The sequence below is a fragment of the Bombina bombina genome, chromosome 3 (genome assembly GCF_027579735.1).
Source record: "Bombina bombina isolate aBomBom1 chromosome 3, aBomBom1.pri, whole genome shotgun sequence".
NCBI classification, from domain to species: Eukaryota; Metazoa; Chordata; class Amphibia; order Anura; family Bombinatoridae; genus Bombina; species Bombina bombina.
The window spans coordinates 197,375,299-197,393,214 of NC_069501.1; the positions used below are offsets into that span (position 1 = coordinate 197,375,299).

Consider the following 17,916-nt stretch of genomic DNA (forward strand, 5'->3'; position numbering starts at 1 on the left):
CAGATTAAGGGTACTGCAATGGGGACCAACGTTGCCCCATCATATGCCAATTTATTCATGAATGAAATCGAGGAGAGAATAATCTATGAAAATGAAAAATTTAGAAAATATGGCGCCACCTGGTGGCGTTTCATAGATGATGTATTTGGCATATGGTGGGGCAGCGTTGAGTCCCTGTTGGAATTTATGAAAAAAATTAATGGGGCAGTCCCTGGTCTAGAGTTCACAGCAGAGTGGAGTGAAGAGACAGTGACCTTTTTAGATACTAGAGTAATTAAGGAAGGAAGAAAGCTAACCTTTGACATTTATAGTAAGGAGACAGACAGGAACACATTATTAGATTACAGAAGTTTCCATCCTAAAGGGTTACTTAACTCATTACCAAAGAGTCAACTATTAAGAGTAGACAGAATAGTCACCAATCCAGATACTAAAGAAATCAGACTTAGAGAGATGCAGCAAAAATTCCTAGATAGAGGATATCCTAAGGAAATTGTTGCTAAACACATAAATAAAGTAAGGTCTAAGGAACAAAGTTTGGTTAAAAGTAAAAAAGGAGATAAATTGGTTTTGGTTACCCAATATAGTCCAGCAAGTGAGGATGTAAAACGAATCATAAATAGACATTGGCATGTTTTGAGCGAATGCAATAAAGGTATAGAAATATTTAAAAATCCGCCATTAATGGCTTTTAAAAGAGTAAGAAATCTGAGAGATCAACTAACACATACAGACGTTGGCTCTAAGAAGCGTGAGAGACAGGCATTTATTGGTAATAAAAGTAGAGGTTCTTTCCCATGCCTGGGCTGTATGAGTTGTCACTCTATTATAAAAGGTAAATATTTCTATCACCCAAGAAATGGGAAAAAATATGAGATAAGAGATTACTATACCTGTGATTCTAAATATGTAATCTATCTCATAAAATGTTCCTGTTCTCTGATCTACATAGGGGAGACTACCCGTATGATCAGAGACAGGATATGCCAGCATCGCTCAAACATAAGGTGTAAGAATACTGAAGCCCCTGTGTCCCATCACTTCCTAAAATGTGGCCACCAGATAAGCCAATTAAGGTGGCAAGTGATCGATAGTGTGGGTCCACAGAGAAATGGAGGTGATAGAGAAAAGATACTAAAACAAAAAGAAATGTTTTGGATCTTTGAATTGGGAAGTATGGAACCAAATGGGCTTAATAGGGACTTTGATTGGTCTATTTTTCTGTAAAACTACTTTTATCAGTGGATGTATAATGACATCCACTAATAATATAATAGTCCATAGTCTTCACCTAGGATAGTGTAACTCTTCTCAAATAGTATAATTACTTACTGTCTAGTATAACACTGTTTAAAGTATAATCTTGGAAAAGTATGGTTTAAAATTTAAAATATAATCAAGTGTGAAATTTGTTGAACAACTTTATTGTATAAAAATAAAATTAAAATGTGATCCTGCTAAAATATGATCTATTAGAGATGCAAAGAGTAAAAGAAATAACTTGAATGTAAGCAAACATTGTATTTAAATTTTGGTTACATATTATCATGTAATTAGAAATGTTTTTAATGTATTATTAGAAATGAACAGAAGAGGGCAGCAGATCCACCTGAAGAGTGGTTGGCGCCAAACTGAGGGTTTTAAATTGCTGTAATTGATAGTTTGTAACTAGCATGAGTAAGAGTGGCAACACTCGAAACGTCGCTGTTTGAGTACCTGTTATGTACAGAGAATAAAATATTTTGAATGATACAGTGCTGTGGACATTTATATATTCACTATTGAAAACAAATGAACGATTCTCTCTTTAGAAGAGGCCATGACTGAAGAGCTCTGAAAATTGCACGGAGTTCCAAAATATTGATTGGTAATCTCACCTCCTGAGATTCCCAAACCCCTTGTGCTGTCAGAGACCCCCAAACAGCTCCCCAACCTGTCAGACTTGCATCTGTTGAACTTACAGTCCAGGTCGGAAGAACAAAAGAAGCCCCTTGAAGTAAACGATGGTGATCTGTCCACCACGTCAGAGAGTGTCGTACAATCGGTTTTAAAGATATTACTTGAGATATCTTTGTGTAATCCCTGCACCATTGGTTCAGCATACAGAGCTGAAGAGGTTGCATGTGAAAACGAGCAAAGGGGATCGCGTCCGATGCAGCAGTCATAAGACCTAGAATTTCCATGCATAAGGCTACCGAAGGGAATGATTGTGATTGAAGGTTTTGACAAGCTGAAATCAATTTTAGATGTCTCTTGTCTGTCAGAGACAGAGTCATGGACACTGAATGTATCTGGAAACCTAAAAAGGTTACCCTTGTCTGAGGAATCAATGAACTTTTCGGTAAATTGATCCTCCAACCATGATCTTGAAGAAACAACACAAGTCGATTCGTATGAGATTCTGCTAAATGTGAAGACTGAGCAAGTACCAAGATATCGTCCAAATAAGGAAATACCACAATACCCTGTTCTCTGATTACAGACAGAAGGGCACCGAGAACCTTTGTAAAAATTCTTGGAGCTGTTGCTAGGCCAAACGGCAGAGCCACAAACTGGTAATGCTTGTCTAGGAAAGAGAATCTCAGAAACTGATAGTGATCTGGATGAATCGGAATATGCAGATATGCATCCTGTAAATCTATTGTGGACATATAATGCCCTTGCTGAACAAAAGGCAGGATAGTCCTTATAGTTACCATTTTGAATGTTGGTATCCTTACATAACGATTCAATATTTTTAGATCCAGAACTGGTCTGAAGGAATTCTCCTTCTTTGGTACAATAAAGAGATTTGAATAAAACCCCAGCCCCTGTTCCAGAACTGGAACTGGCATAATTACTCCAGCCAACTCTAGATCTGAAACACATTTCAGAAATGCTTGAGCCTTTGCTGGATTTACTGGGACACAGGAAAGAAAAAATCTGTTTGCAGGAGGCCTTATCTTGAAGCCAATTCTGTACCCTTCTGAAACAATGTTTTGAATCCAAAGATTGTGAATTGAATTGATTCAATTTTTTTTGAAAATCGTAATCTGCCCCCTACCAGCTGGGCTGGAATGAGGGCCGCACCTTCATGTGGACTTGGGAGCTGGCTTTGGTTTTCTAAAAGGCTTGGATTTATTCCAGACTGGAGATGGTTTCCAAACTGATACCGCTCCTGTGGATGAAGGATCAGGCTTTTGTTCCTTATTGTGACGAAAGGAACAAAAACGATTATTAGATCTAAATTTACCTTTAGATTTTTTATCCTGTGGTAAAAAAGTTCCTTTCCCTCCAGTAACAGTTGAGATAATAGAATCCAACTGAGAACCAAATAATTTATTACCCTGGAAAGAAAGGGAAAGCAAAATTGACTTAGAAGACATATCAGCATTCCAAGTTTTAAGCCATAAAGCTCTTCTAGCTAAAATAGCTAGAGACATATACCTGACATCAACCCTAATGATATCAAAGATAGCATCACAAATAAAATTATTAGCATGTTGAAGAAGATTAACAATGCTATGAGAATTATGATCTGTTACTTGTTGCGCTAAAGCTTCTAACCAAAAAGTTGAAGCTGCAGCAACATCCGCTAAAGATATAGCAGGTCTAAGAAGATTACCTGAACATAAGTAAGCTTTTCTTAGAAAGGATTCAATCTTCCTATCTAAAGGATCCTTAAAGGAAGTACTATCTGCCGTAGGAATAGTAGTACGTTTAGCAAGAGTAGAGACAGCCCCATCAACTTTAGGGATTTTTGTCCCAAAATTCTAATCTGTCAGATGGCACAGGATATAATTGCTTAAAACGTTTAGAAGGAGTAAATGAATTACCCAAATTATTCCATTCCCTGGAGATTACTTCAGAAATAGCATCAGGGACAGGAAAAACATCTGGAATAACTACAGGAGATTTAAAAACCTTATTTAAATGTTTAGATTTAGTATCATGAGGACCAGAATCCTCTATTTCTAATGCAATTAAGACTTCTTTAAGTAAAGAACGAATAAATTCCATTTTGAATAAATATGAAGATTTATCAGCATCAACCTCTGAGACAGAATCCTCTGAACCAGAGGAACCATTATCAGAATCAGAATGATGATGTTCATTTAAAAATTCATCTGAAAAATGAGAAGTTTTAAAAGACCTTTTACGTTTACTAGAAGGAGGAATAACAGACATAGCCTTCTTAATGGATTTAGAAACAAAATCTCTTATGTTAACAGGAACACTCTGAGTATTAGATGTTGATGGAACAGCAACAGGTAATGTAACATTACTAAAGGAAAACATAATTTATGTAAGAACTTACCTGATAAATTCATTTCTTTCATATTAACAAGAGTCCATGAGCTAGTGACGTATGGGATATACATTCCTACCAGGAGGGGCAAAGTTTCCCAAACCTTAAAATGCCTATAAATACACCCCTCACCACACCCACAAATCAGTTTAACGAATAGCCAAGAAGTGGGGTGATAAGAAAAAAAGTGCGAAGCATATAAAATAAGGAATTGGAATAATTGTGCTTTATACAAAAAAATCATAACCACCACAAAAAAGGGTGGGCCTCATGGACTCTTGTTAATATGAAAGAAATGAATTTATCAGGTAAGTTCTTACATAAATTATGTTTTCTTTCATGTAATTAACAAGAGTCCATGAGCTAGTGACGTATGGGATAATGACTACCCAAGATGTGGATCTTTCCACACAAGAGTCACTAGAGAGGGAGGGATAAAATAAAGACAGCCAATTCCTGCTGAAAATAATCCACACCCAAAATAAAGTTTAACAAAAAACATAAGCAGAAGATTCAAACTGAAACCGCTGCCTGAAGAACTTTTCTACCAAAAACTGCTTCAGAAGAAGAAAATACATCAAAATGGTAGAATTTAGTAAAAGTATGCAAAGAGGACCAAGTTGCTGCTTTGCAGATCTGGTCAACCGAAGCTTCATTCCTAAACGCCCAGGAAGTAGATACTGACCTAGTAGAATGAGCTGTAATTCTTTGAGGCGGAATTTTACCCGACTCAACATAGGCAAGATGAATTAAAGATTTCAACCAAGATGCCAAAGAAATGGCAGAAGCTTTCTGGCCTTTCCTAGAACCGGAAAAGATAACAAATAGACTAGAAGTCTTACGGAAAGATTTCGTAGCTTCAACATAATATTTCAAAGCTCTAACAACATCCAAAGAATGCAATGATTTCTCCTTAGAATTCTTAAGATTAGGACATAATGAAGGAACCACAATTTCTCTACTAATGTTGTTGGAATTCACAACTTTAGGTAAAAATTCAAAAGAAGTTCGCAACACCGCCTTATCCTGATGAAAAATCAGAAAAGGAGACTCACACGAAAGAGCAGATAATTCAGAAACTCTTCTAGCAGAAGAGATGGCCAAAAGGAACAAAACTTTCCAAGAAAGTAATTTAATGTCCAATGAATGCATAGGTTCAAACGGAGGAGCTTGAAGAGCTCCCAGAACCAAATTCAAACTCCAAGGAGGAGAAATTGACTTAATGACAGGTTTTATACGAACCAAAGCTTGTACAAAACTATGAATATCAGGAAGAATAGCAATCTTTCTGTGAAAAAGAACAGAAAGAGCGGAGATTTGTCCTTTCAAAGAACTTGCGGACAAACCCTTATCTAAACCATCCTGAAGAAACTGTAAAATTCTCGGTATTCTAAAAGAATGCCAAGAAAAATGATGAGAAAGACACCAAGAAATATAAGTCTTCCAGACTCTATAATATATCTCTCGAGATACAGATTTACGAGCCTGTAACATAGTATTAATCACGGAGTCAGAGAAACCTCTATGACCAAGAATCAAGCGTTCAATCTCCATACCTTTAAATTTAAGGATTTCAGATCCGGATGGAAAAAAGGACCTTGTGACAGAAGGTCTGGTCTTAACGGAAGAGTCCATGGCTGGCAAGATGCCATCCGGACAAGATCCGTATACCAAAACCTGTGAGGCCATGCCGGAGCTAATAGCAGAACAAACGAGCATTCCCTCAGAATCTTGGAGATTACTCTTGGAAGAAGAACTAGAGGCGGAAAGATATAGGCAGGATGATACTTCCAAGGAAGTGATAATGCATCCACTGCCTCCGCCTGAGGATCCCGGGATCTGGACAGATACCTGGGAAGTTTCTTGTTTAGATGAGAGGCCATCAGATCTATCTCTGGGAGCCCCCACAATTGAACAATCTGAAGAAATACCTCTGGGTGAAGAGACCATTCGCCCGGATGCAACGTTTGGCGACTGAGATAATCCGCTTCCCAATTGTCTACACCTGGGATATGAACCGCAGAGATTAGACAGGAGCTGGATTCCGCCCAAACCAAAATTCGAGATACTTCTTTCATAGCCAGAGGACTGTGAGTCCCTCCTTGATGATTGATGTATGCCACAGTTGTGACATTGTCTGTCTGAAAACAAATGAACGATTCTCTCTTCAGAAGAGGCCAAAACTGAAGAGCTCTGAAAACTGCACGGAGTTCCAAGATATTGATCGGTAATCTCACCTCCTGAGATTCCCAAACTCCTTGTGCCGTCAGAGATCCCCACACAGCTCCCCAACCTGTGAGACTTGCATCTGTTGAAATTACAGTCCAGGTCGGAAGAACAAAAGAAGCCCCCTGAATTAAACGATGGTGATCTGTCCACCACGTTAGAGAGTGCCGAACAATCGGTTTTAAAGATATTAATTGATATATCTTCGTGTAATCCCTGCACCATTGGTTCAGCATACAGAGCTGAAGAGGTCGCATGTGAAAACGAGCAAAGGGGATCGCGTCCGATGCAGCAGTCATAAGACCTAGAATTTCCATGCATAAGGCTACCGAAGGGAATGATTGAGACTGAAGGTTTCGACAGGCTGTAATCAATTTTAGACGTCTCTTGTCTGTTAAAGACAAAGTCATGGACACTGAATCTATCTGGAAACCCAGAAAGGTTACCCTTGTTTGAGGAATCAAAGAACTTTTTGGTAAATTGATCCTCCAACCATGATCTTGAAGAAACAACACAAATCGATTCGTATGAGACTCTGCTAAATGTAAAGACGGAGCAAGTACCAAGATATCGTCCAAATAAGGAAATACCACAATACCCTGTTCTCTGATTACAGACAGAAGGGCACCGAGAATCTTTGTGAAAATTCTTGGAGCTGTAGCAAGGCCAAACGGTAGAGCCACAAATTGGTAATGCTTGTCTAGAAAAGAGAATCTCAGGAACTGATAATGATCTGGATGAATTGGAATATGCAGATATGCATCCTGTAAATCTATTGTGGACATATAATTCCCTTGCTGAACAAAAGGCAATATAGTCCTTACAGTTACCATCTTGAACGTTGGTATCCTTACATAACGATTCAATAATTTTAGATCCAGAACTGGTCTGAAGGAATTCTCCTTCTTTGGTACAATGAAGAGATTTGAATAAAACCCCATCCCCTGTTCCGGAACTGGAACTGGCATAATTACTCCAGCCAACTCTAGATCTGAAACACAATTCAGAAATGCTTGAGCTTTCACTGGATTTACTGGGACATGGGAAAGAAAAAATCTCTTTGCAGGAGGTCTCATCTTGAAACCAATTCTGTACCCTTCTGAAACAATGTTCTGAATCCAAAGATTGTGAACAGAATTGATCCAAATTTCTTTGAAAAAACGTAACCTGCCCCCTACCAGCTGAACTGGAATGAGGGCCGTACCTTCATGTGAACTTAGAAGCAGGCTTTGCCTTTCTAGCAGGCTTGGATTTATTCCAGACTGGAGATGGTTTCCAAACTGAAACTGCTCCTGAGGACGAAGGATCAGGCTTTTGTTCTTTGTTGAAACGAAAGGAACGAAAACGATTGTTAGCCCTGTTTTTACCTTTAGACTTTTTATCCTGTGGTAAAAAAGTTCCTTTCCCACCAGTAACAGTTGAAATAATAGAATCCAACTGAAAACCAAATAATTTGTTTCCCTGGAAAGAAATGGAAAGTAGAGTTGATTTAGAAGCCATATCAGCATTCCAAGTCTTAAGCCATAAAGCTCTTCTGGCTAAGATAGCCAGAGACATAAATCTAACATCAACTCTAATAATATCAAAAATGGCATCACAGATGAAATTATTAGCATGCTGGAGAAGAATAATAATATCATGAGAATCACGATTTGTTACTTGTTGCGCTAGAGTTTCCAACCAAAAAGTTGAAGCTGCAGCAACATCAGCCAATGATATAGCAGGTCTAAGAAGATTACCTGAACATAGATAAGCTTTTCTTAGAAAAGATTCAATTTTTCTATCTAAAGGATCCTTAAACGAGGTACCATCTGACGTAGGAATGGTAGTACGTTTAGCAAGGGTAGAAATAGCCCCATCAACTTTAGGGATTTTGTCCCAAAATTCTAACCTGTCAGGCGGAACAGGATATAATTGCTTAAAACGTTTAGAAGGAGTAAATGAATTACCCAATTTATCCCATTCCTTAGCAATTACTGCAGAAATAGCATTAGGAACAGGAAAGACTTCTGGAATAACCGCAGGAGCTTTAAAAACCTTATCCAAACGTATAGAATTAGTATCAAGAGGACTAGAATCCTCTATTTCTAAAGCAATTAGTACTTCTTTAAGTAAGGAGCGAATAAATTCCATCTTAAATAAATATGAAGATTTATCAGCATCAATCTCTGAGACAGAATCCTCTGAACCAGAAGAGTCCAAAGAATCAGAATGATGGTGTTCATTTAAAAATTCATCTGTAGAGAGAGAAGATTTAAAAGACTTTTTACGTTTACTAGAAGGAGAAATAACAGACAAAGCCTTCTTTATGGATTCAGAAACAAAATCTCTTATGTTATCAGGAACATTCTGCACCTTAGATGTTGAGGGAACTGCAACAGGCAATGGTACATCACTAAAGGAAATATTATCTGCTTTAACAAGTTTGTCATGACAATTATTACAAACAACAGCTGGAGGAATAGCTACCAAAAGTTTACAGCAGATACACTTAGCTTTGATAGATCCAGCAGGCAGTGGTTTTCCTGTAGTATCTTCTGGCTCAGATGCAACGTGAGACATCTTGCAATATGTAAGAGAAAAAACAACATATAAAGCAAAATAGATCAAATTCCTTATAAGACAGTTTCAGGAATGGGAAAAAAATGCCAAACATCAAGCTTCTAGCAACCAGAAGCAAATGAAAAATGAGACTGAAATAATGTGGAGACAAAAGCGACGCCCATATTTTTTGGCGCCAAATAAGACGCCCACATTATTTGGCGCCTAAATGCTTTTGGCGCCAAAAATGACGCCACATCCGGAACGCCGACATTTTTGGCGCAAAATAACGGCAAAAATGACGCAACTTCCGGCGACACGTATGACGCCGGAAACGGAAAAGAATTTTTGCGCCAAAAAAGTCCGCGCCAAGAATGACGCAATAAAATGAAGCATTTTCAGCCCCCGCGAGCCTAACAGCCCACAAGGAAAAAAGTCACATTTTTGAGGTAAGAAAAAATATGATAATTTAAAGCATAATCCCAAATATGAAACTGACTGTCTGGAAATAAGGAAAGTTGAACATTCTGAGTCAAGGCAAATAAATGTTTGAATACATATATTTAGAACTTTATAAATAAAGTGCCCAACCATAGCTTAGAGTGTCACAGAAAATAAGACTTACTTACCCCAGGACACTCATCTACATGTTTGTAGAAAGCCAAACCAGTACTGAAACGAGAATCAGTAGAGGAAATGGTAAATATAAGAGTATATCGTCGATCTGAAAAGGGAGGTAAGAGATGAATCTCTACGACCGATAACAGAGAACCTTATGAAATAGACCCCGTAGAAGGAGATCACTGCATTCAATAGGCAATACTCTCCTCACATCCCTCTGACATTCACTGCACGCTGAGAGGAAAACCGGGCTCCAACTTGCTGCGGAGCGCATATCAACGTAGAATCTAGCACAAACTTACTTCACCACCTCCCTTGGAGGCAAAGTTTGTAAAACTGATTTGTGGGTGTGGTGAGGGGTGTATTTATAGGCATTTTAAGGTTTGGGAAACTTTGCCCCTCCTGGTAGGAATGTATATCCCATACGTCACTAGCTCATGGACTCTTGTTAATTACATGAAAGAAATATTATCTGCATTAACAAGTTTGTCATGACATTCATTACAAACAACAGCTGGAGGAATAGATACCACAAGTTTACAGCAGATACACGTAACTTTGGTAGATCCAGCACCAGGCAGGGTTTTTCCAGAAGTATCTTCTGACTCAGTGTCAATCTGGGACATCTTGCAATATGTAATAGAAAAAACAACATATAAAGCAAAATTGATCAAATTCCTTAAATGACAGTTTCAGGAATGGGAAAAAATGCCAGTGAACAAGCTTCTAGCAACCAGAAGCAATAAATAATGGGACTTAAATAATGTGGAGACAATAGTGACGCCCACATTATTTGGCGCCAAAATGCTTTTGGCGCCAAAAATTACACCGTATCCGGAACGCCGACACTTTTGGTGCAAAAACGTCAAAAAATGACGCAACTTCCGGCGACACGTATGACGCCGGAAACAGAAAAAAAAAATTTGCGCCAAAAAAGTCCGCGCCAAAAATGACGCAATAAAATGAAGCATTTTCAGCCCCCGCGAGCCTAACAGCCCACAGGGAAAAAAAAAGTCAAATTTTAAGGTAAGAAAAAAATGACTGATTTATTCATATGCATTATCCCAAATATGAAACTGACTGTCTGAAATAAGGAACGTTGAACATCCTGAGTCAAGGCAAATAAATGTTTGAATACATATATTTAGAACTTTATATAAAAGTGCCCAACCATAGCTTAGAGTGTCACAGAAAATAAGACTTACTTACCCCAGGACACTCATCTACATGTAGTAGAAAGCCAAACCAGTACTGAAACGAGAATCAGTAGAGGTAATGGTATATATAAGAGTATATCGTCGATCTGAAAAGGGAGGTAAGAGATGAATCTCTACGACCGATAACAGAGAACCTATGAAATAGACCCCGTAGAAGGAGATCATTGAATTCAAATAGGCAATACTCTCCTCACATCCCTCTGACATTCACTGCACGCTGAGAGGAAAACCGGGCTCCAACCTGCTGCGGAGCGCATATCAACGTAGAATCTAGCACAAACTTACTTCACCACCTCCATAGGAGGCAAAGTTTGTAAAACTGATTTGTGGGTGTGGTGAGGGGTGTATTTATAGGCATTTTGAGGTTTGGGAAACTTTGCTCCTCCTGGTAGGAATGTATATCCCATACGTCACTAGCTCATGGACTCTTGCTAATTACATGAAAGAAAGGAGCAATTGTGAGACTCCGCCCACTGAAGAATGCGAGTCACCTCCTTCATGGCTAAGGAACTCTGAGTTCCTCCCTGGTGGTTGATATATGCCACCAAAGTGATATAGTCCGACTGAAATCTCATAAATCGCCACCGCCATATGTTAAGTTTTATGGAAATCAGGTATACTACAACACCAAACGGTCTCTTGTCCCATACAGTGATTTTAAATAAAGCCATGACAAGGGATAAACGGAGTAAAAAAAGGTCCCTGACTACTCAGGAAACCCTTACTGCTGACTGTTATGAGAAATATTTCTTAAAGTGCAATAATATCCATCACGATATACACTTAAATACTGGCATGCAGTGGTCTCTGATTAGTTAAAGAGACAGACACTGCCGTGGAGGGAATTTTAAGCACATATTAGTAAATAGATTATGGCCTCTCAATGCCCACCCGCACAGGAGGATTAAAATAAACATGAAAAGTCCCTTACCCTCATCAGCCCTAATAGACAACAAGCCATGAGGGCAGGGATACAGGACTCACTGTTAGAAGTCTTCTTTCTTCTACACCGGCTTCCGGTCTGTCAGTTTCACCAGCTTCTGACAGGGACCTTGAACCTCAATGTCTGCAGGCACTTAGTCCTAGGTTTGACAGATTCAAACAACTTCTGACAGGGAACTAGAGAAGAGGGAAAGCAGAGTAGCCAACCCTGATTTTCCTAATAGGGGTTAGCATACATTGTTGGAGTTTAAGTAAGGACTACCTCATCGACCTCCAACAGCTAAAAGACATCATTACTTTTACTAAAGAGGATTACATGGACACAGCATTGCCCCAATCCTTGCTTGCAGGGAAAAGTACCCATTAAAGGATTAAATATCTTCAGACATCATCTTTGCACATCCTCCCAATGTACAAGGCAAAGAATGACTGGGAATTATGGGTAAAAGGAGTGACACTTAAAAGCTCTGCTGGGGTGTTCTTTGCCTCCTCCTGCTGACAAGAGTTGAATTCCCACTAGTAATTAGAATGGATTTGTGGACTCTCCATGACATTGGGAAAAAACTGAACTGAAATTGTATGCTTGGCTTGCTTGAAGGCAGGAGAGCCGCCAACGCTTTAGAAACTGCAGCCTTGATAACATTTTTCAGGGCAGGAAGCACTACAACAGCATTATCCTGTAATGAACAAACAGAAGGGGGATTAGTACCCAGAGAAACAGCATTAGATTGGTCTGATTGCATTACGAAATCGGAACATGAGCTACATAAATGAGCTGGAGAAGGCACTTCAGCTCTCTTACAATAAGCACTCTTAATAATGGTAGAAAGGAGACGGTTTCTTGTGTGGATTTAGGGACAGAATCCTGCTGCTCCATTACAGAATATGGCAAAGCAATGTGATAAAACCCCTTAAAAAGATCTTGAAGAATGTAAACCAATTACCCCCAACCCTACAAGCGTAACCCGACGTGCATAACCCCGACGCGTAAAAAACTAAGCACGCCAAAACAGCAAGGGAATAGAGAAAAGGAACAGTCCCAGAGCCCCATATATTAGCAAAAATAACTATAAAAAGGGCCAAAAACATAGTTAAATGAGTCTAAATGTTAATAAAAAGATACTTAGCAATAGACTCTTGTCCACTAGCAATCAAGCAGCAGACAGCTAAACCAGTACTGAAACATATTAGTAGAGGTTATGGAATAGGAGTATATTGTAGATCCATAAAAGGAGGCTAAAAACAAGTCCCAGGGACTAATTATAAAGTATTTATGAAAAATGTCCCATGAGGTGAAAAAAGTATCACAAACCATACCCCATATACATCCCTTTGACAAGCACTGTACTCTGAGGGCAAACCGAGCCTCAATACATTCTTCAACCACCTCCAGCAGAGGCAAAGTAAAGAATTAGCTATGTGTGAGGTAGGAGGGGTTTTATAGAGCTCTTGGGGTTTAAGAATCTTTGCCTCTTCCTAATGGTAGAGAAGAGTAATTCCCAAGAGTAAAGGATCGTGGACTCTCCCCACCTGTATGAAAGAAATTAAGCTTTCATCATTCAGATAGAGCATGTAATTTTCAACAGCTTTCCAATTTACTTATTTTATCAAACTTTCATTTACTCTTGGTATACTTTGTTAAAGAATAGGCTCAGGAGCAGCAATGCACTACTGGGAGCTAGCTGCTGATTGGTGGTTGCACATATATACCTCTTAGCATTGGCTCACCAAATGTGTTCACATAACTCCCAGTAGTGCATTACTGCTCCTGAGGCTACTCTTCAACAAATAATGCCAAGGGAACAAAACAAATTATATAATGGAAGCAAGCTGGAAAGTTATTTGAAACTACATTCTTCAAAAAAAAAAATAATAAAAAAAAATACTTAAACCCTCCATTTACTTTCAATCCTACGAAATTTATAAAAAAGAAGATTGATGTATTAACGTAGAAAAAAATGCTTAGAATTTCTTCAACTTTGTTTAGCCATTTATTGGTCAATAACCAAATTGAGTTTATTATATATTTAATATAATGGCTGAAATATCATGATTATGTTGATTAACTTAACACAAATACTAGTTGTTGTTATGTGCACATATAAAAAATAATAAAATAATATCTTACTATGTTGCTAAGTCCAGATTCAGACATGTCAAACACAACAGTTAACAGTTTCCCAGGTTCTCTCTTGTTATACCGCTCCAGCCAGAAGGCCACACACCGTTTCTTATCTGCATATGTTTTGGCATCTCTTATATGGAGCTTTACTTTGAACCAAACTATTAAAAAAAAAAGTTATTAGAAATATTAACCTGAAATACTTTTTTGTACAGTTTGTAAAAGAAAACACAATAACAAATTACAGACTTCAACAAAGAACACATCAAATGCAATATGTATATTAAAAAGAGACACTAAAGTCAAAATTAAAAACTTTTATGATTCAAAATAGAACATGCAATTTTAAAAACACTTTCCAATTTACTTCCATTATCAAATTGTGCAGTCTTTTTATTTATGCACACTTTCTGAGACACCAGCCCCTACTGTGCATATGCAAGAGATCACAGTGTATAAAAAAAGAGTCTGTAATTTCCTTATGGCCGTCACATGACAATGGAAGCAGGGGACAGGAAGGAAATTTTAAAATGTTTCAGAAAAAAACCTACTCATCGTTTGGAAATCAGAGTAAGTGTTATTACATTGTCTTTTTATTATTAATTTCTCAATTAGGCAATTTTAATTCATTTGATGGCCCTTTCAAATAGATTATTTGACATGATCACTAGTATGCAAATATTCTAATGAATTAAAGCTTACTTTAGCTTGAAATATATTTATTAACGGATATACTTTGTAGAGTGAAAGACTAAAGGAACTTTGTATTTACATTTTGCTTAAGATCCTGCATTCCTGCTTTTGTGCATGAGTTATAACTCAATAAGATATGTGCTACAATCCAACTCGGGATCTGTGAGCAGGTGCAGACTTTCAATATGGGTGCACAGCACATATGTACATAGGTTCCGTACCTGTGCCAATTAAAACTAGTGCTGAAACAGTAACAGCTTTTACTAGAAGCATTTCAAGTTTTTACTACCTTGTCCCTTAATTAAAAAGCTTCTTCTATTGCGAGGAGAATAACTGAGGCTGGATGGTATCTTGTGGGTAAAATATTCCAGATCTCACTACTGTTTTATAATTGGTCAAAATAAACATATATGAAGATATACATATAAGAAAACATAGCTGTCCTATATATGGGGCATATATATTAAAAACAATATAATAAATACTTTATAGATTGTATATCTAGTTTAATATTCATATGATCCGTCACTGGCTTACCCGATGTGCTAAGCCTGCAAGTAGTATTGTACTGCTGCTTCTTAAACAACGGATACTAAGAGAATGAATCAAATTTGATAACAGAATTAAATTGGAAATTTTATGCTCTATCTGAATCATGAAAGAAAGAGTTTGGGTTCCATGTCCTTTTATTGGAAATTCCTTGCAGATTTACAGGGTTCTCTATATAAAGAACAGACCATACATCCCAGTATTAAACTAGTATATAAAAATGTACAGTCCTGAAGTTAAAAAAAAAATAAAACAAAAATAGACTGGCAATTTCTGACTTGGGACAAGACTATTAACTAAATACAAACTCCTCTGCAGATGGGATTATAGTATATTGCGTCTCAAACATCATAATACCACCTGTTAAGATTTCCACTGAACATTCTATGGCTACTACATTAGAAACCAATGATGATGTGCTTGCTGACACAAAATATGTCCTTCTGAAAAATATTCCCAATGCTAGTTTGTCCCGATGAATTTGTCCCCATCACTACATTTTTGCATAAGTGTCAAAGGGCTTTAAGAAGGTTGACAGAAATAAACATTGTGATGATTGTTTTTGCCCTTCTGTGGCAGCAAGAGCTAGTACCTCACAAAAAATGGGTCATTATGATGGAACAACTTGCTACATTCCATTTCGGGGGGGGGGGGGGGGGGTCCGTTTTTTTTTAATTTAAATCTGGTTTTTTTTTTCTTCCATATTAAACAGGATTGTTTTTAATAAAATGCTTTTTGAGGCATACTCTATCTAAATATAGTTTTCTATGTAATACACATTATAATCCTAAGGTTATTCATCATGAAATAAGGAGTAGTTTTTAATCGTGTAGCACGAGTCTGTATTTTCATGGCTGTAAAGTTTAATCATTTTGGTAAATTTATTCCATTAATCTATTCACAATGTCATCCTCTCCCAAAGGTTTCTGTAAGATTATTTTGAAGAAAAAAAAAAAATGTTTATCTAGAAGATATTAACACATATTATTGTTTTTTTTTAGCTCTCAAATAACATGCCCCTTCTTCACAGCAAAATATTATAAAATAAACATACATAGTTGAGAAATCGAGGATACCAAGAGAACAAAGCAAATTAGATAATAGAAACACATGGGAAAGCTGTTTAACTGCTTAAAGGGACACTGAACCCAAATTTTTTCTTTTGTAATTCAGAAAGAGCATGCAATTTTAAGCAACTTTTTAATTTACTCTTATTATCAATTTTTCTTCATTCTCTTGCTATCATTATTTGAAAAAGAAGGCATCTAAGCTTTTTTTGGGTTTCCGTACTCTGGACAGCACTTTTTTATTGGTGGATGAATTTATCCACCAATCAGCAAGGACAACCCAGGTTGTTCACCAAAAATGGACCGGCATCTAAACTTACATTCTTGCATTTCAAATAAAGATACCAAGAGAATGAAGAAAATGTGATAAAAGAAGTAAATTAGAAAGTTGCTTAAAATTTCATGCTCAATCTGAATCACTAAAGAAAAATTTTGGGTACAGTGTCCCTTTAACACAGGTAGGACGTTCCATGCCATCCTAATAGTCCTGGGCTTTTACCCTGTTAGGATGGCTTGGAACATCCTATATTATTTAGTGTCCTGCAGCCTCCTACTTAAACAAAAAGCATAATCAAATTGAGGAAGTGCCTAGCAAAGTAGGCAGTCTCCCAGGATCCGATCTCAGTGTTTAAGTCATGTGATCATGTTGCCGATCAGTAAACAGTGCATCTGTTTGTAGGAAAAAGTAAAATTGACAATTTCTCTTTTTCAGTTACGCAAGTAGCGTAGTCGTGCATGCGCATTGCATTAAGATTACTGAGTTCCGAGCACAGGAGCGTGCAGTTCATTTTACATGGGGCGCATGGTGAGGCTATGATTGGCTAGAACAGATGCCACTCATAGCAGGAGCTTTGAAAATGTTAGAGAGAGGCTGAATTGAAAAGGGTAACGTAGCAGGACTAAAATTGAAGTTATTCAGTGTACTGATGTTTTTATTAATAAAAAATCATATCGATATGCTAGTTAGGATAAGAGCTTTCAAAATATGTGGAGCAGTTGGGCTGAATTTACCATCACTTTAAACTTAAAACTTTTTTTTATGTTTTGCTTAAACGGCCAATTAATTGTCTGTGTATCACAAATTGAAATTAAAACGGTTTTGTTTTGTTGTAAATAGTTTCACAAGATTCTGAATGTTGCAATACAATGGTCCCATTGAGTAATGTTTTAGAGCATGCTCTAACTCTAGTCACAAGCGTGTGTTATGTATTTAGAAGAAAACTAGCAGATAAAACCATTTCAAAATGAATGAATAAATATGGTGTTAGTTCTCTTTAATTTCTAAAAATAAAAAGCTTTTCAAAAGCAGAGATGGTCATCTTATCATGTACTCACAGTAACTGCTGTCCCTACTTATAAAGCAGGATGTGTAATAAAAAGGAAAAGTGTGGAATGTCTGAGTGAAATAAATAAAAAAAAACATAATTTATGTAAGAACTTACCTGATAAATTCATTTCTTTCATATTAGCAAGAGTCTATGAGCTAGTGACGTATGGGATATACATTCCTACCAGGAGGGGCAAAGTTTCCCAAACCTCAAAATGCCTATAAATACACCCCTCACCACACCCACAAATCAGTTTAACGAATAGCCAAGAAGTGGGGTGATAAGAAAAAAGTGCGAAAGCATAAAAAACAAGGAATTGGAA

General features: G+C 37.4%; 1 protein-coding gene across 1 annotated transcript in view; it reads right to left on the minus strand.

Moving 5' to 3' along the window:
* Positions 1 to 17,916, minus strand: part of MOSPD2 (motile sperm domain containing 2) — a gene marked incomplete at its 5' end in the record, with an annotated part of 341,430 nt that overhangs the window by 285,380 nt on the left and 38,134 nt on the right. The window contains 1 exon segment of the mRNA XM_053705212.1: positions 13,964 to 14,118. Coding sequence (XP_053561187.1) covers positions 13,964 to 14,118 — 155 coding nt within the window.